Raw genomic sequence first — 23630 nt, 5'->3', positions numbered from 1 at the left:
CACACACACACACACACACACACACACACACACACTTTTTCTCCTGCAAAATCACTGAAAGCAAGTTGCAAACATGCTGACGCTTCACTCCTTAATAGTTCGGCCTTCATCTCCTCAGAATAAGGCTATTCTCTTATATAATTGCACAGGACTGCATGCTTGCATCCCCCTCTGCAAATTCGTATGCTGAAACCTGATCCCCATTGTCACAGGATTCGGAGGTGGGGTGTTTGAAAGGCAACTGAGTCATGAGGATGGAGTCCTTGTTATGAATGGGATTCATTTTTCTATAAAAGAGACCCCACAGGGACCATGTGATCTTTTCTTTCTATAATAGNGTTCACCATGCAAGCAGACAGCCATCTTATGGACCAGGAAGCTGGCTCTCACCAGACAGCATATCTGCTGGGGCCTTACCCCAGTGTCCCAAGCATCTGGGACCATGGATAAAAAAAATTGTGTTGTTGACAAACCTCCGAGGCTACAGGAGTTTGTTGTAGCAGCCTGGGCTAAGACAATAACCATAACAGTGTTATCATACCTAAGAAAATAAACATTAGTTCAGTAATATTACCTGAAATATAAATAGTCCGTATTCAAATTTCCTCAATCAAGTCCAATGATTATTTATAGCTGTCTTCCCCATCCCATGTTGCAGCTGGTTATGCTAACTGCAGTGCTTTAGCCTCTTTAAATCTATTACAGTCCCCCGGCCTTTTTTCATGCTGACTTTTTTGAAGAAGTCAGGCCATCTGATGTGTGGGCTATCCCCACAAACTAAAACTGTAGATGAAGTTTTACTGTAAATACATCAGAGTGTCAACCCATATAATTTAAAATGAGACTTGAACTAATTTTAAAGCAATGACACAAAAACAGAGATGGGTTTTCTTGGGACCAGCAGTGCCTTGCCTAATTACACTGATGCAGGGCATATGGAAAAGTCAGCCTAATTCTCCCTTTCTCTCCTTGTGAAAGGTTTGAAGGGACATCTATCCACAGACAAATCCATCAAAGGGCGACACTATCAAGTCAGGCTCTAATAGTAACAGGTCAGGTTTTCAAACGCGTTCTTTCCCAGTGGCCATCATTCCTGCCTCCATGGGGCTTAGAGTCTACGACTGGGTTTCTGAGCCTCAGCATTACTGATAATTCTTCGCTCCGGGGGGCTGCTGTGGGCACTGTTGGATGTGTTGCAGCATTCCTGGCCTCATCTGGTAGACACCAGGGGTACTTTCTTCCCAAGTAAGGACAACCATCTGGTCCTCAGATAATGCCAAATGTCCCCTAGATGGCCAGTGGCTCCCAGCTAAAAACCACTGGTCTGAAGGGGGCGATGGGGATTCATCAAAGAAAGACACATGTGCGGCTGGGATTACACACCCCAATGGAATGGATGGATAAGAGGAGAGGTACGCCGTGTTTTCCAAGCATGTTACGGGAAGATCTGACCCAGGCTTCTGTAAAGACTCCCTTGAGGAAGGCACATCTGCCGAGAGCTGACAGGTAAGCGGAGATTAAGGAGAGGAAGGGAGAGGGAGGGCAGGCCAAGGGGCCACAGCAGGGAGAAGCCCTGAGGGGCTGGATGGAAGCACAGAGAACAAGGCAAGAGGCAAACATTAACTGGTGTGGCTGGAAAGGCCTCGTCCCCCAGATGGCCCGTGAGCACTGGGAAGCAGCGAGAAAGAGCCACACCAGAGAACAATGCAAGCAGGTGTGCACTACTCAAGATCCCTTGAAAAAGGATCCACCTCCGGATAGATGGACGTGGAGGAGCGGGAGTGAAGGAGGGGGCCCGGCCTGCAGACCAGAGAGAGGATCTAAGAATGGCAGGTTCTAGAGCAAACAGAAGTAAAAGTGAGAGGCCTGGTGATGTGCTGGACCAGGAAGGGGGTGAGGGAGAGGAGGGCAGTGAGGACCACGCTCAGCTTTAGGGCGCAGGTGAGCCACACTGGAGGAGATGGGTCAGGGGTCCATGCCATGGTTCTGGCGTCTCCCTGAGGCTCAATTACATGGGAGCCAGACTCCCCTATTTTCTAACCAAGAGCCTCAAGCCCAAGGCTGCCCGGGGCAGGGGTTGGGGGGAGCAGGATGGCTCTCCTGGCAGAGACGCATGCGCCCCGCTTTAAGGACCTGGGCTGCTGGAGCAATGCATAGATTGGTTTTGACAGGGAGGCATCCTTTTACTCTTCAACTGCCAAATCACGGGTCAGCCGGAGAGATTCACTTTGTGCGACTGAGACAGGAAGGAAGGGGTAAGTTAGTGAGGCATTCCCACTGCCCCGCAGAACCCCGGGAGGCAACGTGCTGGCTGCCTCGCAAATGCCACCAGCGCAGGGACATCAAACAAGCCCTCTGAAGGGAGGCTTCCAGTGAGACGCTGGGGTGCAGTGAGAGCATGGGGACACGAGGTGGCGCTAACATACCGCTTTTAAGTACCCCAACTGTATAACTGGCTGGTAGTTTCTCAATACAGAGAGCATGAGGGGTGGGGGGTAGGGAGATGAATCAAGGAAAGATCTACACACCCCATCTTTCCAGGTGCCAATAATGAACCCGGGAGATTCATATATTGGAAAGCTTCCATATCTCACAATGATGACCATGTCAGATTTCCTGATTTCTACCTCTCTTCTCACCTCCTACCATGTTCTTATTTAAACTCCTTTATTCTGAAGCCATCACTCCTCTGCTCCAATTAGCGGTGAGCTGTATGGGGATGCATATATCTCCACCAGTTACATCATAACCACATAAATAATCCTATCACCCACATGCGGATGCAACCATTCTTCTTATTTATTCTTTGAAATTAAAATAGCTCAGTTTTTCTTTGCTGATTAAGATGATTCATGTTAATGTTTTGAAAGAGAAACCCAAGTAATACAAAGAAGAAGAAAGCTAAAAAAAATTCACCCCAAATCCCAGAACCTAGAGATAACTACTGTTAACTTTCTGGGGAATCTCACATTCCGATATCTCTTAATACACCTGTAAAAGCACATGCACACAATTTGATGTAAACAAGATACGGTTTTACATTACAGTTGTCACATTGTTACTGTGTTTAACCCAGTAAGTCACAGAAATATATACCTGTCCATAAAGGGAGCTTGGTATCACTGTGTTGAATGAAGGTGCAGAAGTACAGTACCCCACTGTCTCAATGTACTAGAAAATATGTATGTACACTTAAAGTCAAAACCTTTTATTTCAAACAAGCAATTTAACTTTTTAAATGCTGAGAGAATCAGTTAACATCACATTTTGGAGAATCCGTGGGTCACGCTGATCACTAGGGAGAATGTTTGTCCAAGAGGACCTTATAAAAAAAATGAGTAACTGACCTACTATGTGACATTAACTTCACGTATATGACAATGTACTAGAAAATACTGAGTGAGGCTCACAAAGGAGGCAGGTCAGACCTCTAATGAGACCACCCACTCGGAGAGAAACTCACTGAGGGGCCTCCAGGGGTCCAGGCTTGTCCCAGACTACATGCTGAAGCCCAGAGCCGGGGGTCTGCAGGCTGAGGTGCTCCGCTGAACCTATGACAAGAGCAGACGGAACAGAAATTTTTCTCTCTCTATCTCTACCACCTCCCTGAGAGGGAGGGTTTTTCTGGGCCAGATTTGGAGGAGGTATTTGCAGAGTACTAGAGAGACCAACAAGAAGAGTTGGCAAACTTTTTTGGTAAAGGGCCAAATAGCGCATGTTTTCAGCTTTTCGAAATGCACAGTCTCTGCTGCAAATAGTAAACTCAGCCTTTGTAGTGCAAAACCGGCTCAAGCAGCATGTATGGGAATGAGCGGGGCTGCACTCCAATGAACCTTTATTCCTGGACATTACGCTCCAATTTCACAGGACTTTCTTTTTTCTTTTCTTTTTATCTTGCAGAGCTGCTATTTACATACCGAGTCATCTAGAGGAGTCGGTTTTTATTCAATTTATTTAAACTTAGAAAAACTAGTTCCCACATACGATTTTCATGTGTTAGGCAATCTTGATGTTTTTTCAACTGTTTACAATTTAAAAAACAATTATTCCTAACTCACGGTTGTACTGGCCCATGCATGGGTCAGTGGTTTGCTGATCCTTGATCTGGAAAATAAAGGGAGGCCAAACTTTTATTTGAAGGAAGCTTACTATGTACACTTGCATTCTTAACTGACTTCTGTCCCTCAACACAGCCCGAGAAGCCCACTGGGCCTCAGAGTGGAGATTCTTCTGAGCACTTACTACTGTATGCAATTACATTCTTGATTTCACTGAATGTCTATAGTAAATAATCTACCTCCCCACTGGAATGGAAACTCCAGGAGGCCAGTAGCTTTCTTTTCTGTCTTGCCTGCGGCATTGTCCCTGGTGCTGAAAACAGAGCCTGGCTAAGGGCACCTGGGTGGCTTGGTCAGTTGAGTGTCTGGCTCTTGATTTTGGCTCAGGTCATGATCTCACGGTTTGTGGAATGGAGCCTTGCGCCGGGCTCTGCACTAATAGTGCGGAGCCTGCTTGGGATTCTTTCTCTCCCTCTCTCTCTGTCCTTCCCCTGCCTGTACTCTCTCTCTCAAAATTAATAAAGTTAAAAAAAAAAAGCCACTGGGGCACCTGGGTGGGTCAGTTCGTTAAGCATCCAACTTTGGCTCAGGTCATAATCTCACTGTTCGTGAGTTTGAACCCCGCATCGGGCTCTGGGCTGGCAACTCAGAGCCTGGAGCTTGCTTCAGATTCTGTGCCTCCCTCTCTCTCTCTCTCAAAANTTCGCTAAGGCACATGTCCTGTGTGCCCTCACCCCCTCCATGCTCGCCATCTTCTTCCACCCTTCTCTCTGGCCAGCAACCCCCCAGTCCTGGGGCTCCCTGAGGGTCTGGATCCAACCTCACAGTTCCCCTCTGACATCTCTGCTCCGCATTTCAACTTGCCCCATCCCATATGTCTCCACAGCCACCCCTGTGACGGGGCCGCAAGCTCCTTCAGGCCACAGACCACACTCTTCATCACGAATGCCCTCAGCGAGGCCTCAGATTTCATTCACAGAACGAAGGAAGCAATTCTGCTCGCCAGTTGGGAGCACTCATAAAGTTCCCATGTACGGAGCCCGCACCACCCAGTCTACCCCTGGGACAGTCCACCCCTGGGATCACTTCAGGAGCCTCGAGTTCGCGTGAGGACCCTGTCTCAGTCTTTCACCCGCACCTTCCATGGGGGACATGTTTCCCCAGCAGAGAAAACGTTCAGTTCAGAGGTGACCAAGCTCCCAGGAGGCTCAGAGGCTGGGGGAGGTGGCGTGAGCAGACGCCTTCCAAACAACGCGCAAGCAAGCGGACAACACCTTGCTGGGCTCTGTGTTGTCAACGTTCTGCGAGGGAAACCCTCCTTTCCAAAACGCATCCCTGAATATTCAAACTATAAACCGGAGCATTACAGAATTTTATGGAACACTCTGGAAAAGCTGCTCTGATAAAGCATGGATGGGACACTGGAGCCAGCCTCCTACACAGGGTTCTCATTTAGAAAATGGGTGGTTACTACCTGGCAATATCCTCCTCACAGGGTTGGGATAAGAGATTGCTGGGGTTGAACAACAATCTGTGAGGCTCAGGCTGAGTGGCAAACAGGAATGAGCTACTGGGTTGACACAGTGCTTTAAACACTGGCATACTTTGGGGCACTTGGGTGGCTCGGTTGGCTAAGCATCTGACTTTGGCTCCGGTTCATGAGTTCGAGCCCCACGTCAGGCCCTGTGCTGACAGCTCGGAGCCTGGAGCCTGCTTCGGATTGGGTCTCTCTCTCGCTCTCTGCCCCTCCCGAGCTCACACGCTGTCTCCCTCTCTTTCAAAACATAAAGGAACATTTTTTAAAAGTTAAAAATTTGGCCTCCCTTCAGAGTGGGGGGGTGTGCTCACTGTTGGCCACAGTCCCTGCCTGTCCCCGCTGCCTGTGCCCAGGTCACTTCACTCACAGCCGCCGGCCGCCAAGGCCAGGTGAGTTTCCCCCCTGGTCGAACACTAGCCCTAGGAGCACTGCCCCAGGCACAGAACAGGTTCCCAGCACTCGTGACAATGGCCATGGCATGCCACACCTACCACAGGGAGTCGGCCAATTGTCTTTTACACAGAATCAAAGCCCATTAACCATGTGGGAGGTGCCACCTGCAGCTCTCTAAACAAACACTCCCCTGTGAGGTGCTGCTGACATCAGCCTCCCCCTTCTCAGGGGCCTGATTATGTTCTTGCCAGTGTCTGACTGCTTTTTCACAGGCATCTCAGACGATGCTCGATGCCAGCTCTGAGAATTTCGGCCTTCATTCTCAACCACCTTTCATTATGATCCCAGACTTCGTTAAATCATGAAGAAGCTTCTAGCAAAGCACCCAAGGTCCTCCGATTCTAAATCAACGTCAAGGACATTTTCTCAGTGGTTCTTAGAAAATGGTAGTTTCCCCCCTGCCCACCGCCACCCCTCTTCATTCTGGGTGTTTGAGAAACTAATGTAAGGTTGGTGGTAGCTTGCAAGTGCCTTAAACTATTGAGGGGCCTCCTCCCTGCACCCACCCCCCTGAGTTTCACACCGGAGGCAACAGGCTGATTACTGATTAGGAATCAAAGGGCCGGCACCGCTCAAATGCAGCAACTTGGTACAGACTCACCATTTCAGTGTTTTCAACAGAAATGAAACTGCAGCCTGGGATAGGGGCTGTCTGAGGGTGGTGCCAGCTTAGCCCAAACCGGCTGAGGACCCTGGGCTCTCAAGATCCCTGCCCCAGGGAACTACCAGGCAGGGAGAGCGGGCACTAGTACTATGTCCTCGGTGAGCAGAGACTCACTCAAGTGGCACGGAGCCTCGCCTCCGACAGCTTAAACGCCTGTCATTTTTTATCGCCCCAGCTCTGCTCATGAACCCTTGAATATGGAGTCCTTTAGGGGAAATTTCCAAAGAAATGGCCTCAGGGAAGGATTTTTCTTTTTGAAGGGCTGAATCAAAGAGGTCTAGGTAAACACAAAAGCCCCCAAAGCAGACTCGGTAGGGCTTCAAACCCAGAATCTTGGTCCTCAGGGGGTGTCCCCTCCCCCCACACCTAAAAGCTTACGAATGAGAACCTGATTGGCCAAGGTAGCAGAAGCAGGAAGGATTAAATCAAAGCAGGATCCCAGCTCCCGCCTCTCTGGGTTTTATGACATCTGAATAATGTCTATTTGGAGCTGCCTGCTGCCAAGTACATGCGAAGGCCGGGCTCCGTGCATTCATCTCAGATGATCCATGCATGCACAGCTAAATCCAAGGCATGGGTTCCATTATTCTCCCCGTTACAGAGGAATGCGGACATGGGGTCCAGAGAGACCAAGTCACCGGGCTGGGCCGATGACACAGAGAGGGAGGAGGGCGCAGAACTGGAACCCAGTCTGTCTGACTGGGTGGGTGGTGGGTGAGCAATGGGAAGGTCATGTATGTTCTATCCACAGACACGTCCCACATCGTTTTTCCTTCCTACAAGATGGCAGTCAAGAGAGTCAGGAGTGCCAGCCTCCTTAACAGATGGTGCTGGAGAACTGGACAGCAACATGCAGAAGAATGAAACTAGATCNATGAAATCTGGCCATGTGTAGCAACATGGATGGACCTTGAGGGTGTTATGCTGAGCGAAATAAGTCAGGCAGAGAAGGACAAATATCATATGTTTGCACGTATAGGAGGATTAGGAGGAACTTAACTGAGGACCATGGGGGAGAAGAAGGGGGGAAATGGTGGGGGAAAGGGAGAGAGGCAAACCATGAGAGACTCTTGAATGATGAGAACAAACTGAGGGCTGATGGGGGCGGAGGGAGGGGAAGGTGGGTGATGAGCATGGAGGAGGGCACTTGTGGGGATGAGCACTGGGTGTTATTTGGAAACCAACTTGACAATAAACTATTTAAAAAAAAAAAAAAAAAAGAAAGTCAGGAGTGCTATTCAAAGGCTTAAAAGGGGAAACTGGTCCCATGCAGGCACTGTGTGCGGGTCTGGTGTGGGCAGTATGCATCGGGGCTATGGCTTCCTTCTCCACACTCCCTTCCCCACCGTCCCTGTTCTTAATGACAGACAAGAGTGCAGGGTCTCTTGACAAGCTTCAGCCCCAACTCCTTCGACGATGGATGGATGGAGCCCAATCGCCACACTCGCTATCAGAAACGCAGACTACATTTGCGGTCCCCCAAGCCATCCTGGGGATGCTGGAAATGTATGGGGGGGTGCAGGGCGTCCAGCCCCAGGGCCTTTACTCTGTGGGGTTCTGTGCTGACGCCGCAGTGTAACAAATCCTAGCTGATGAGCCTGGCTCTGAGCTAGTGCATTTCGCCAACTGCGTCATGAGATCCTGTCTGTAATCCTATTGGGCTACTGGCCCCATCATTACCTGTTTTATTTATTTAATTAAATTGATTTATTGTTTATTTTTTGTGTGTGAGAGAGAGAGAAAGAGAGAGAACATGAGCAGGGGAGGGGCAGAGAGAGAGAGGAAGACACAGAATCCAAAGCAGGCTCCAGGCTCCAAGCTGTCAGCACAGAGCCCAATGCAGGGCTTGAACCCACAGACTGTGAGATCATGACCTGAGCTGAAGTTGGACGCTTAATGGACTGAGCCACCCAGGTGCCCCATGTTACCCCTGTTTCAGACTCAGAGATCCAAGATGGTCATTCATTCACTTTTTCACTTTGGAGGCAGATTGCTTCGTTTCCAGACAGACCAGCTGTATGGTCTGGGATGACGTTTGGGTGAAACTTTCANGACTCAGAGATCCAAGATGGTCATTCATTCACTTTTTCACTTTGGAGGCAGACAGACCAGCTTCGTTTCCAGACAGACCAGCTGTATGGTATGGGATGACGTTTGGGTGAAACTTTCGGGCTAAGTGCAGGAAATGCACAAGCACATGCTAACTGATATACAGGAAGTATGCTATAAGAAATCGCTATTGTTGAGTATTTAGTGAACACCTATTATGTACCAGGACACTGATGATGAACTAGGGATAAAGGTGAACACAAGTCCACATGGTCCTTGACCTTCTGGAGATCACATCACATCCCAGAGGAAGAAACAAATCAACCACTTAATCCCCCTAAAACCAAGTTCTTAATTTAGAGCTTCTTGGTGGCTCTAGATAGAATGCACAGAGATCTGTGAACTTGGATGGGAAAAATATACTTTTATTTTCACTGATCTCTAACTAAAATTTAAGCATTTCCTTCCATTTCAAATGCTGGCAACAAAGTTCAGTAGTAGTAATTAACAGGATCTGGGGGACATCACCAATAGAAATAACCGATCTACTTCTGCTAGATTACAGTTGTTGCCAATATCTCACATTTTCCTTCATGCTCACTATTATTTCAAAATTACAATGGTTATTAGACCTGCTGCTCGATTTTATAATTTAATGCCTTCATCAAGAAGCAGATAAATTACTATATTACAATTAAATTTTTCTTATAATATCTGAGGATAATTGGCTTCCTTGGTAATCTATTTTACTTTATTTTATGCATCTAAAAACCAGCAATATGATAAGAAGTCTATGGGATTCACCATATGGCTGAAGGGGTCCATTGCATTAAAGGTTAGGTACTCCCTGCACTAAGGATGATGTAATTACAAAAATATTATTCTGTGTAAAGATTTAGTAAGGGAGCCTGACCAGGTTTGGGGGATTGGTTAGCAAAGATTTACTGAGAAGAGTGATGTTTGGACTGAAATCTGAACAAGACTGGGTTTATAAAGTGAACAGGAAGGAACGAGGCTTAGATACATCAAACAGGAAAAAAGAAAAAAACCAGCTTGTGCAAAGGCCCTGTAGTTGGAAAACTGGAAAGAAAACTAGTATGGCTGGCAAGCAGGGAAGGAGGAGAATGGTCCAGGTCTCAAAGCTAACAGTGTTGGAGCCAGAGCTCATCCCTGGGTGGGTCTCACTGGAGGCCAGACTCTGCTAGACGGCCACTTTCTCATGAGGTGACAGACTCTGGAGCACAGTGGCCTTGACACTCTATAGTGTCTTAACTAAAGCAAACAGTTACCTGTTACGAGGTAACAGAAAACATATGCATTCATCTCTACCCCCGGTTCCTGGCACAGAGCTCGCAACTCTCCAAGTGATAAGAGATTAGGAGGATCTCTTGTTCTAATGTTTGTTTCTGACCTCATCCCTGACAGAGGGCTCCTGATACTCAAGTAAATATCTAAGTGACTACATGCTCCTAACTCCAGTGGGACAGAAACTCCTACACTGGGGACCCTCCCGGTCCTCGCCCTATGCGTCTCTTCATCTGGCCGTTCATACTGATGAACCCTTTATCATATGCTTTCCTAAACTGGTAAGCATGATTACATGTTTCCCCAAGTGAGGCACCCTAGCAAATTAATCAAACTGAAGAGGGGGCAGTGGGAACCTCTGATGTGTAGCCAAGTTGGACAGAAACTGTGGGTAGGCATCGGAAGTGGGGTGGGTACAACCTTTAGGGACTAAGCCCTTAATCTGTGGCATCTGACACTCTCTCCAGGTAGACAGTATCGGAACTGAGTTAAGTTCGTAGGACACCCAGCCGGTGTCACAGAATTGCTTGGTTGGGGAAAAGCCACTCCACATTTGGGGACCATACATGCCCAAAGTGAGGTATACTGTGTAAAGATAAGAGGCGCGCACACACACACACACACGTACACGCTCACACACACACGAGGTGGAGAACTGGCTTTCCCCAGTGCAGCAGGGAGAACAAGTTTTCCTACTGCATCTGTGGAATTCTCTTCTGCACCACCCAACGGCATCCCCTCCGTTCCCATGAATGAGTCCTGGTGCGCAAGTCCATTTCTCAGCCACCAACTGAGTCTTAGGTGTGGTAACTACCATGCAAGATAGCGAATTGGAAAGCATTCTTATCCCATCAGCTGCTTCTGCTGTGCATGTAACAGAGCCACATGCTCAAAATACAACGGTAGCAGCCAGTGTCCCGGAAGGCAGAGGCAGATACTCAATTCTCTATTCTCTAGTCCTCCGAGCATGCAGTTTTGACTTTCCCATAGTATGCTACACCTGACCTCTCCTACTGCCTCATAGCCTTTTTTTTTTCTTCTATGTGATATCCCTCTTCCTCTGAGAGTTTAAAGGTCATGGGAGGTGTCCATGTCCTGTGCAGGAAAAAGCATTGTTCAGCTTGGCGCCAAGGGAGGTGGCAAAGTTCAGAATGATGCATATCCCCCAGCTCCACTCGACAACGGCTGCTTCTCAGACGCTGGGTGGTAGACTAGACTCCAGGTACTTTCCTCCCTTTCAAGTTTAAGATGCTGTGATTTCCTGCCCAAAGGGCAAAGTGGACCTATCTCACTTGAATTGAGCACAGCATCCTTTCCACGAAGTGCCACTTAAATCCCCACTTCTCCCTCTGCTCTGCCCTAGTCATGGGCTCCGAATGGAGATCTGTACCAGATACCAGGGTACAGGTCTAGGGTGGACAAAGGTGTATTGGAGCAGGGTTTTCTCTGGCCGAATCTCCTACATCCTATCACTGAAATGCTCAGTATGGCCTTGTTGATTATAATGCTTTAAGGGGTGCCTAGGTGCCTCAGTCGGTTAAGCGTCCGACTTCGGCTCAGGTCGTGATCTCACGGTTCTTGGGTTCGAGCCCCGCATCGGGTTCTGTGCAGGCAGCTCAGAGGCTGGAGCCTGTTTCAGATTCTGTGTCTCCCTCTCTCTGTGCCCCTCCCCCATTCATGCTCTGTCTCTCTGTTTCAAATATAAACTATAAAAAAATTTATTAAAATTTTTTTTTAAAAATAATGCTTTAAAGCTCTGACTCTTCCTTAGCATCTGTGGCTCTTATTTGATCTCAGTTCTGGCTCAAGGCCATGAGCTCCACTCTTTGGCTTCCCAGGTCGTTTCAACCCCCAGGTGTGGTGGCATCTGCACCGACTGGCCATTTGGTTCGGATCACCCTCTGTGGGATGGCTCCAGGGGCTCCCACGCCTGGGCACTGGCCTCAAGGAGCCACTGATGGGTCTTGTCAAGAGGACCCAGGAGGACCCAAGAGAACAGGGATCCTGCCACTTGCAAGAAGAGACCAGGCTCTGGACAGGCAGCACCCCAGGTGGAAATTACCTTTCGGCCCACAGGAAGGACCGAGCCACCGGGTCTCTTGGCTGCCCTTGGCATATGAATCCACGTGCCCTGAGGAGACAGGGCTTCTAGCCGGTTTCAGGAACCAACAGTTTTAAACGGTCAGCACACTCCTCACTGAGAAGGCTCTGCTGGCGCCAGCCCATAAGCATAGAAACCACAGGGCTCCACACACTTGATGATACCTATTAACATTTAGTGTCAGACGTGTAGATAGCACCTTTTCATCCCGGACAGAAATTTGAAATGGCACAGCGAAGACACTCATTTCAACTGCTCAGACCGTTGCTTTGGAATCACAAAGCCAGTCAAGAGAGGCCGCAGGAGTGAAGCCCGCAGCCCGGAAGGACCACTGGCTGTGCCAGGAAGGTAAGAGACAAAGCCGCCTCCTGGGGACTCAACACCGCCTCCCACTACTGTGCCTTTCCCGATGGTCTTTGATGATCAGGCCCCAGGGATCGGGGAGGTGAGAGGTTTCTTAGACCCCGAGAAAGCCAAGTGTTCTGCCCATGTTCCTTGTACCTGAAGAGAAACAGCCTCAACTAAAGCGTGTTTGTTTGTGGAATAATCAGTGGGAAGGATGGGGAAGATAAATAGTCTGTCTCCCAGCTACATTCCTCCTGTGACTCCGCGGAGATGCTCGCAAACATCTCGGAGCCTCGTGCTTCACGGGCTGTGAATGCTAGTTAGCTACAGAAAGGGGACGCGTGTCGCTCTGGGAGGAAGGATGCTGTTGGCCTTTATTAATTTCCAGACTACTGTTCACAGGCTCCACAGTGTTCACACAAACAAACCCAATGTCAGGGAAGATTTTTCTAGAGAGCAAAGAAAAGCGGAAGCCATAGGAGGGTTGCTAAGTCAGCCTTGAAGATCAAACTATGCCTATCTGCCTGGAGACAGAGAGGATTAAGTAATTCGGTAATATTTATAAAGGGTGAAAATGACAGCCAGCCCCTGGTGTCTGTTAGCACCATCCGCTCACCAGCTCTGAGGCTTAACAGCAGTTGTGTCTGGAAGCATCTTGACACCAGTGCTTGCCATGTTAAGTGCCTCCGTTCTCTGCTTTTGGGTGTGGTAGAGTGCTTGTTCCTTGGGAAGGAGAGGAAAGCCCTCTTTCCATGCTTTTTTGAGACGAACACTTCCAACCAAGTAGTTGATGGTAAAAGTAGGAGATGGCGTCCCGAATCTCAGGGCCCTCTGTGATTGCAGGGCCTGGGAGTGGTGTGGATTCCTACTCTAAACGTCAGTGCACAGCTATGCTCCTCCCATGAGAGGACCTAGCCTGGCCTAGATCATAAATGCCTCGACTGTGCCAACCCTTGTGGCAAGAATCGTTTAATTCCTGGCCACCTGGCATGTATGGATTAGCTTAGTCCATCCAACCATCCTTCCCTCCTTCCCCTCCATCCACCTACCCACCCATCCACCCATCCACCCATCCACCCACCCATCCACCCACCCATCCATCCAGCCAGCCAGCCAGCCAGCCAGCCACCCTTCCTCCCATCCATCCATCCATCCATCCATGCACCCCTCATTCATCTAGTTAAATATTGATTGATGAGCCAGCAGTGAGCCCTGCACCTTCTCTCTAACAAAAAAGAAATAAAAAGACAGTCTCACCCTTCATGAAGCTTGTGTGGTGGTGGGAGAGCTAGACATTAGGGGGAGAAATATACAATGGAATGTAAAACTCCAACTGTGATAAACGCGAAAGAGAAAGGTACTGGCACACTGTTACAAGCAGTTGGGCCAAGGCAGCCAGGAAACTTACATGGGGAAGGTACCCGAGAGCTGGGCTATGGAGGCTGAGGAGGCATGTATTAGGCAAAGAGGTGAGGCAATGGCCTTCTAGGCAAACGGTAGAGGTTGCTAGGACTGGGGATGGGGGTGAACTGAAATGCACGATACCAAGGGAAGTGAAGTGCAAGATGGGGCTGGGGAGGGGGCCTGGACGTGGGCACCATGTAAGGATTGTGGATTTCACTGCAAAGGTCTGAAGAAATTCCAATAGCCTGGGTTTGCATTTCTACCAGGAAGAGAGCCTGGTCCCCTTATTTTGAAATGTGTTTCCAGTGATCATGTCACATATAATAGTTTATCCTGAGCATACAAAGAAGCCACTGCTGACCTACAGACAAGAAAGTGTAATTATTTGCAGAGAACCTTCCATGTCCCAGGCTCTGTACTCTTTGTTCCCTAAATTATTTTATTTTAAAGGTCAAAGCCAAGGACGGGGTTGTGATTATTATTTCTATTTTACAGACAAAGAAGCCAAGACTTGGGTATTAACTTGAGCAAGGGTGCACAGGAGTAAATGGTTTGGAGTCCAGGTTTGGTGGACTCCAAAATCTATACTTTTACCCATCACTTTATATTGTCTCCATTCATTCATTCATTCACTCGTTCATTTCATGAGTGAAAGATGATTATCCACCCACTATGTCCAAGGTACTCTGTCAGGCTCTGTTGATCCAAGGATGCACAACACCCTCAGCCTAGGAGACCCCAGTGTCCAGATCAAGTGGGTGCACTGGCCCACCCAGGGAATGACCCTCTGATCAAGGACTCTGTAGCTTGTGCCCTAAGCACCAAAGAAACCTCTCCAAAACAAGCCAAGCAGATAAAGTCAGAGACCAGTGATTCCTTTAAGATAATAAACTTGATGTGTAGGAAGAATACCCAATCCCCACAAGTATGTTTATTTTTGAAGCTCTTTTGTTCAGAGAGGGCGTAATACAATGTGTTGTTCAAGCCACCTCATGACATTTAAAACAAAGAGGCCACTGCTTGAAAATTCATTTTGAAGCTGGCAATCCCTTGGAAAAAAGAAAGACTGCTGCCTTTGGGCATATGAAAATTCTGCTTCGCATCTCAACTCTGCCACTTCCTGGCTGAGAGGCTTTGGAGGCTCCCTTGCTCTGAGTCTCCGAACCCTCACATCCGTTAAGGAGAAACAATACCAGTACATTTCTCTTTCTGCTCACCTCCACCCATTCTCCATCCCAACGATTAGTAAATCTCAGAGGCTCTATTCCAAAATCCATTCCTAATGGATCACTTCTACCTCTACCAGGATCATCATCATGCCACCACTGTTATCCACAGGGACTATTTCTTATTTGTCACCTCCTGGTCCTGCAAATTATACCCCAAGTCCTCTGCAAACATTTTTCACATAGTAGAGAGATGGGCTTAAAAACCTGTTCGGATCATTCCATAGCCCTTTTTTGACCCTCTAAGGCTTCCCACAGCCATAAGAATACCAAGAGAAAAAAAAAAAAAGAAAAGAAAAAAAAGAATACCAAGAGAAGTGTTTTCCGAACTTGACCCTTGCCCATCTCTCCATGCTGGTTCCCATGCCTCAGGGCCTTTTCAGATGACCTTCCCCTCTAAGAATTTTGCAGGGCTGGCTCTTTACCACTTTGTGCCCTACCCAGGGAAGATCTCTTCCCCACTGCCTCCCCACACTCCACTGCTCTTAGAATACTACCTGATTGGATCTTCAGAACACTGAAACTTTATCATTGTCAGTGGACTTGTTTATTTCTTTCTCCCCATTAAAACATAAGCTCCATGATGAGGGACTCTTCTCCCGGTTACCTTTATTTCTAGTGCCTAGAACTTATTCATAGCACATACTCAACACATATTTGATGAGTGAAAAGTAAAATGAAAAGTGGCCGAGACTATTTTCAGGACTAAAGACAACATATGAACGTAGAAGCCAGCATAGCCATTTGGCACACTGTAAGATCCCCATACTGGGGGCACCTTGGTGGCTCATTCGGTTAAGCGTCTGACTCTTGGCTTCAGCTCAGGTCATGACCTCAAGGTTTCGTGGGTCTTTCAAGCCCTGTGATGTGCTCTGCTCTGAGAGTATAGAGCCTGCTTGGGATTCCCTCTCTCTCTGCCTCTCTTTCTGTCCCTCTTCTGCTCATGAACGTGCACGCACATGTGTGTGCTCTCTCTCTCTATCAACAAATAAATAAATAAACATTTAAAAAAAACCCACATAGCCCGTTTAACCAGAGGTGCTTTGGGCATAGCTTCTGGAGTCAACAAGCTCTCAAAAGGTGGGTGAAGATGGCTAACAGATGAAAAGAAATTCACTGGCTATACAACATAAGCAAAAGTAGTTAATGCTACATTAAATGTCTGTGAATATTAACTTCAGGTCAACCAATCAAAGGCAACTTGTACCAACTCTCAGATTTACATAAAGTGACAGTATTCATGGGATGCCAAAGCAGGCAAACATGTCTGATACAGCATGGACATGACCCTCAAAAGTATGAGAACCTCAGAGGCTGAAGAATCCTAAACACAGCCCTACTTTTTTGCCTTCTTTTGAAACCACTCCTCAGGTCAAAAAGCAATGGCTAATGACAGTTATTTTTACAAGAAGGCGGTTAAAAACACTCCGTTTTTAAAAGTGTTAAAAATGTGTTTTTCTTAGCACTTTTCTGCGCTGGAAGTTTCTGGAAGGAACAAGATAACTTTTTGGAAGAGTTTCTGGGAGGACAGCTGCCTACAAAGGAATTAAACACTCATATGAGAGCTTCTTTTAATAAGATAAAGTAATTCTAGCTCATTAATTTGGTATGTAGAAATGATTAAACTGAAAATAGAACAACATTAATATTTTCTCCCCAAATAGCAGAAAACATAATTTTCAATGTCAAACTTTTTAAAAGCAATCATGGCTGTGCTTCTTCGTTTGCTAATCTGGGTGCATAATGGAATGCTCTTTCTCAATGTATTTGGATTTAAAATAGGCCAGTTACTGAGACATTCTCACACAGTCATATGTGTTCTTAAAAACTGCTTTGAACCAACACAGGAAGCAATCTTCACCACTGAAAATGTAGCTGCATGAGAGATCCCTCCATCAGCAGAAGCGAAAGACCATTCTTCAGAAAAACATGGCGTCAGCTTAGGAGACTAGAGGGCCCAGTGCCCTCACCATTTCCTTTGCTTTTATTACGTTATGCAGTGTCACTTTAATTAAGCCATCAAATCATATTATCAGATCAAGTGGTTTTGATTCCACTGTGGCTTGAACAGGTTTTGTTAAATTAATAAACCATATGTTTCGTGTTGTTGGAAGGAAAGTTATTTTTCCTCCGTTCGCTGTTCCAAAAGTCTTCACAATAGACCGTATTCAGCACTTAATCACTGAACACTCTTCCATGTGTCCGGGATGTGCTGCGGAATAACTGAAATGACAGCCCATTAAATCCTAAAGTCTGTCCAAGTTATTTACCGACAAGGGGCAGAGTGGAGAATTGGATGTCCCTCGAACAATCCACCGAGCCTAAATATTGTTTCCATTTACTGGAACTTAAAGCTTTCTATTTTTTATGGATGACATCCATTATAAGTCTTTCTTCAGCAACAATACAATATTGAGATGACTTTTACCCCCTTTCCTTTGGTGTTGTACATGGCCATGCATCTAGTGCTGGCACGGAAAGGCTTGATTCTGTTTTCTCTATGCCAGTATGTCCAATCATCCTGACAGCAGGGCAAGATGGGGGCACATTAACTCAGGCACTCCTCACAGTGCTGCTCAATGAATACCAGTTAATGATCACAGCCAGGGGAATGAGGGAGGGGCAGGACTGTAACCACTCCACTGAGGCTCTCTTACACCTTGGCTGTGAAAGATGACCAGGTATTAAGGTGGCTTGCTAAGTGGTTGGTTACTGAGTTAATAAATCTCTAATTGGCCCTAAGGTCTTGCAGTGGAATGGAAAAGTAGAACCAACCAATGCCTCATGGTCGTGGTCAGAGCCATCTTTAAGACAGAAAATATTTACCTTAAACTAAACCTATGACTTGAGTTTTTCCATCTTACTTTGAGCCACCCTCTCAAGCACCAGTTGGTAAATCTGGCCTGCTGCTGGGGCACCTGGGTGGCTCAGTTGGTGAAGCATCTGACTTCGACTCAGGTCATGATCTCATAGGTTCATGAGTTCAAGCACTATGTAGGGCTCTGTGATGATAGTTCAGAGCCTGGAGCCTGCTTCAGTTTCTGTGTATCTCTCTTTCTCAGCCCCTCCCCTGCTCATGCTCTGTCTCTATCTCAAAAATAAATGAATGTTAAAAAAAATTTTTTTTTTAAATCTGGCCTGCTGCTTATTCTTATAAATAAGGTGTTTTGGGAAGACATTTTCTACACACCCATTCATTTGTATATTGTCCATGGCTGCCTTCATGCCAGAGAGGCAGGGCTGAGTAAATGGCCTCTATCTGGTACTTAACCAAGAAAGCTTATTGACCCTTCTCTTCTGTAATTAATTTATTTTTCTTTCCTCTCTGATCATAGCACAATAAATGCAGAGCTGCATGATCAATACTGTAGCTCTCTTAGGCACTGGAAGTTTCCAATAATAATCAGATAGAGAATGCCAACCAGACAGGCTTTGTTTTTTTTTTTTAATTACCAGAAGATTACAGAGCGCCATCCTTCTCTTTTTGAAATCTTTTTTTTTTGCAGAAGGCTAGAAAAGAGACAGGGATTCTTCCTTTGTATTGGGAATCTCTACTGCATAAATGTCTAAGGTCAACAGTCTAAGCCCTCTAGGCTGCCTGCTGATTGCCAGCATCTGCGCCTGGCTTTTGGCCCATAATGCCATGTAATTACTTGAATTTTCTTGGGGGGAAAAAGGAGGAGCATGTGGTTAGGTAGACTGTGATTCCATGAAATGTGCATTTAAAAACAAACAAGGACTTCAATAGTCAGTGGAGAAATGCAAATCAATACTACTTCACATCCACTGAGGTGGCTAAAATTAAAAAAAAAACAAAAAACAAAAAACCACACAGCAAGTGTTGGGGAGGAAGAGCAGAAATCCTGTACCCTGCTGCTGGGAATGTAAAGGGGTACACTGGATTTGGAAAATAGGTTGGCAGTTCCTGTGAACTTTAAAAGTGGAGTTGCCCTATGACTCAGCAATTCTACTCCTAGGTATAATCCAAGAGAACTGTAAACATATGTCCACACGAGAACTTGAACATGAATGTTCACTGCAGCATTACTGACAACAGCCAAAGAATAGAAAAAATTCAATTTTTTGTCAATTGGTAAGCAGGTAAGCAAAATGTGGCATATCTGTACAATGATATATTACTTGTCCATAAAATAGAAAATTCTGATACATATTCCAGGATGGATGAACCTTGAAAATAGTATGCTAATATTATGCTAAAAGAAGCCTGAGATAGGGGCGCCTGGGTGGCTCAGTTAAGCATTAGACTTCAGCTCAGGTCATGATCTCATGGCTTGTGAGTCCGAGCCCCACGTTGGGCTCTGCTGACAGCTCAGAGCCTGGAGCCTGCTTCAGATTCTGTGTCTCCCTCTCTCTCTGCCCTTCCCCTGCTCATGCTCTCTCAAATATAAACATTAAAAAAATTAAAAAAAAAGAAATGAATGTTATAGTATGAGAATTAAATATCAATAAAGCTGTTACTAAAAAAAAAAATAGGTTTTATTGCTACTGAGCGATAAAAAGGAATGTGCCCACGATACATGCTACAACATGGATAAATCTTAAAATCCTAACGTCAATTGAAAGATTAAAGCAGATCGGAGAGAGGTTGCTTGAAGCTGAGGATAGAAGAAAGAAGTGACTGCAAAGGGTCATGAAGAAACTTTTTGGGATGATGAAAATGTTCTAAACCTGGATTACATAGTTACATAACTGTAACTAGACATTCAGTAAAAATGATTGACTCGTACATTTACAACCGCTGAATTTTACAGCATGTACATTATCCCATAAAAAAACAACAACCAGGAAACCCTGACAGACTGTTAGCAGAAGTGTAACCCAGTATATATAGTCATTCTGTAACTAACCAAATCCGAACACCTGTGTGGACTCTGGGCTGCCGCCATTTTACCCCCAGGTTCATACCCAGTAGAGAGGTGTCCATATGCTCATCAAAAGGCATGGTCGAGAATTTTCATCATCACCAAAATGTGGAAATGATCCACACACTCAACCTGGATTTATTTTAAGCATTGGATTATCTTTTAAGAACAAACCACACCTATATGGAACAGCACAGATGACCCTCTGAACCACTGCACAGCTAAACAAAAGCAAGGCACAAAAAAGGACAGACTGGATCATTCTATTGCTATGAAACTGAGCAACTGGCAAAGCTAATTCACGGTCCCGGTCACTGTCAATGGACAGTGACTATGAAGAAGGAGATGGAGGCGTTCCTGGGAAGCTGGCGGTGTTAGCTTCCTGACCTGGGTGTTTGCTATTTAAGTGTATTCGGTTTGTGAACCCCCATCAGGTTGTGCATGTATTATGTGTGCACTTTTCCGTTATGTTACATTCCAATAATATGTCTAAACAAATAGGACTGTACTTACATCTTTCTCAGCCTCTACAACGATCAAAAAGCAATTTTATATTCACGTGTGTTAGGAGTCAGCAATAGACCCTAGGATAATTGCCACAAAGCCTTGTAGAATGAAGAACTGATTCCCTATATTTAAGGATGGGTCCACGGCTCTGCTCAAATTCAGAGAAAGCTCACTCCAAAGATCTTGTTCCCTTTGACAATTTAATCCAACAGAAACCATGATCTTCTCTAACTCTTTTGGGTAATAATGGCCATGCATTCCCTCTGCACAGGTGATAGATCATATACTCAGCTCATTCAAAACAATTCTTTTAATGTGTATTTATTTTTGAAAGAGACAGACAGAGAAAGAAAGATTATGAGAGGAGATGGGGGCAGACAGAGTGGGAGACACAGAATCCAAAGCAGGCTCCAGGCTCCAAGCTGTCAGCACAGAGCCCAATGTAGCACTTGAATCCACAAGCTGCGGGATCATGACCTGAGCCGAAGTTGGACGCTTAACTGACTGAGCTGCCCATCCGCCCCCAGGGTTCAGCCCATTTTTTAGCAAAAAATCTTTATAATTGTCATAACCTCAGCAATTCTGAGCTACCAGATCTAGCACTCACTTGTGACATAAATTCGTCATCCCCTACACATCCTTGGCTTTGACCTCTCACAAAATACTCAATCCCTAAGAGATTCTTCTTTTCCCAAGCAAGTTCTCTTGGGAGAAAGCTTCCGAGATTGGTCGTTTTCTTTATCTTTAGCTTGGTTAATAAACAAAATGAGCCCAGGCAAGGTTTGCTATGTCAGCCAACCGAAGACGGGTTACAGGTTTGCGTGCTTCCTAACCCTCTCATTGTTCCCAGCCAACAAACGATGCCCTGGACAAAGCGTCGGCTCCAAATTACTGAATCTCAAGCGTTTCTTGACGAGATCTGGCCACACCAGCGTCTCTCACCGTCCTCAGACAAAATCACACAGACAGGAAGGAAATGATCACATCCTTAAGCTCCTTTTCCTATTCTTTTAGCTCCTTTTCAGATATATGAGCCTGAAAATGGGCTCATTCTTATCATCAAAGTGCACATCAGCGCAGTTATTTGTGGACTAGAATCGCCTTCCCCATACAAATTCCCCCTTTGTTTCTAAAGGTCATATGCCAGCAAACCAGTCCTTATTATTGGGGGTGGGGACACTCTTGAAACAAAACATTCCCGTATAACTTACCCCACTAAAAATGCCACAGCCTGTGTCCAGTGTTGACAGGTGACATCAGCCTTTCCCATTCTACCCAAGCTCACGATTCTGAGGAGAGCGCTGGCTTGGGAAAGAGCTAGCTCTTCACACCCAAAGAAAATTCCTTCTTCTTCCTTCCTGCTTTCCAAGTATTGGAACTTTGATCAGCCTTATTATCTGGGTGTTTCCTGAGCTCTAAGTCACAGTGAGGACAAGTCACAGAGCCTGAAGTTGAGCCGTGAGGGTAGAATCAGACTTTTTCGTTTCCCGGGAGAGGAATATATATTCAGTTCATAAGAGAAGGTCGAAATGGAAAGGAGGAAGATGCCGGAAAACAATAAACTCATGTGTATCAGATATGGGAAGCAAACTGTAAAATAATGGCTTAAAAAAGGTCACATGCTGTCTGGGGGGGTGGAGAGCCTGAGGGGGAGGTCTTGCCTGGTGTGGAGGTGGGTAAGGATGCTGCAGAGTGGAGTGCGGGGGGTGAGTCAAAGGTGAGGGTGCCTGAGGTCCGAGACAACGTCCTGATCCCAACGGGGGGATGGGGAAAAAGTAAGACACCCCAAAGCTTTCTTTAGACGTTAACTTGTTAGGGTTGATGTTACGAGGCAAAAATGCCAACAGAAAGACTGACACATCACTAGTCAAAAGGGCAGTTTCGAACATACAGCTATTTAACTGAAGTTATTCCCACAACTGCTTCTATTTATCACCCAGACAAGTCTCTTTTAGCAGAGAAACATATGCTCGTCGCACCAAGTTCCAACTCTTGGCTCGTGTGGAACTCCTTTTAATTTAAAGTAACTTATGACGAGCAATCTTGCTCTGGGCAAGAGCCCTCAACCCAAGAATACCTTTAGAGGCCTCGGTCCCCAGGGGGTTTTCTAAGAAGTCTGTCACGTCAGGGTTCCAGGCATCGCGGACCGCAGACTTGGACACCACTCGGTCATTGAGATCTTGCTGTGGCCGGAAGTTATTTCTCAGATACTCCACCGACTTGACGTGGTCTTGTTGTTCCGTGGTGAAGATGGAATAAAAAGCCTCGAGCTGAACAGAGAACCAGAGAGGGGGAAGGGGGGGAAAAAAAAGACCACCGATGAGAAAAGCTGTGTGGTACAACGTGGGGGTGGTGGTGACAAGAACAGCAAATGCTAGGATTTGCCCAACGCCGAGTGCGATAAACCCAGCAGACACGGGTGCCTGGAGTTACTGCCAACAGGCTTATGTGGCTGCGCTTTCTGTCCTGCGAGCGAACCAGGAGAACATTCCTCCAGAGGGCTGCACGCGACTCTTTTAGTTGGTGTCTCAGAAAAGAGTGCCAGTCTTTCTGCTGTGCCCGCTAGCTGGGGAGGAGCACAAAGCTGTGGTCAAACTGGTGGGGTCTGGAGCAAGGCTGCCTGGATGGAAATTCTAGCCCCACAGCTCAACTGCTCTGTGGCCCTGAGAAAGTTGCTTAACTGCTCCGAGCCTCAACGGTTCCTCAGCACAGCAGTGATAATTATAGCGGCATCTACCCCGACCGCGTGTGTGCCAGGACTAAATGAGATAATCCGTGTGCAGTGCTTAAAACAGTTCCTGGCACAAAAGACTCAATAAATACTAGTGATTTAATTCTTACTAAGCACCTTCTTACATACGTACTAGGGATCCAGAACAGCAAAGCTGCTAAGGCTGAAGGCTGTTAGAGGCATGGCTTGCGAAGTAAACTGCCCAATTTCAGCACTTACCAGATGGGCAACCATAGGCGAACTATTAAAGCTTTCTGTAACTCAAGCTTCCATATCTGTAAAATAGATCTATGACTAGTAGCTATTTTATAAAATTCTTGAAAGGATTAAAATGTCTCGACAGTATTTGGCAGCCAGTAAGCCCACA

The 23630-nt window shown here is 46.4% G+C and overlaps 1 protein-coding gene across 3 annotated transcripts in view; it reads right to left on the bottom strand.

The window, feature by feature from the left end:
* PTPRG (protein tyrosine phosphatase receptor type G) overlaps positions 1-23630 on the bottom strand; it is a 706759-nt gene that overhangs the window by 112965 nt on the left and 570164 nt on the right. For all 3 annotated transcript variants that reach the window (XM_077760245.1, XM_077760246.1, XM_077760247.1), the window contains exon 8: positions 22610-22802. In XM_077760245.1, coding sequence (XP_077616371.1) covers positions 22610-22802 — 193 coding nt within the window. The remainder of the gene's footprint in view (positions 1-22609; positions 22803-23630) is intronic.

Source organism: Crocuta crocuta, unplaced genomic scaffold (genome assembly GCF_008692635.1).
Source record: "Crocuta crocuta isolate KB4526 unplaced genomic scaffold, BGI_CrCroc_1.0 scaffold213, whole genome shotgun sequence".
Classification (NCBI taxonomy): Eukaryota; Metazoa; Chordata; class Mammalia; order Carnivora; family Hyaenidae; genus Crocuta; species Crocuta crocuta.
Note: the sequence above shows the minus strand (reverse complement) of the source record. Positions and strands in the feature narration are given on the sequence as shown.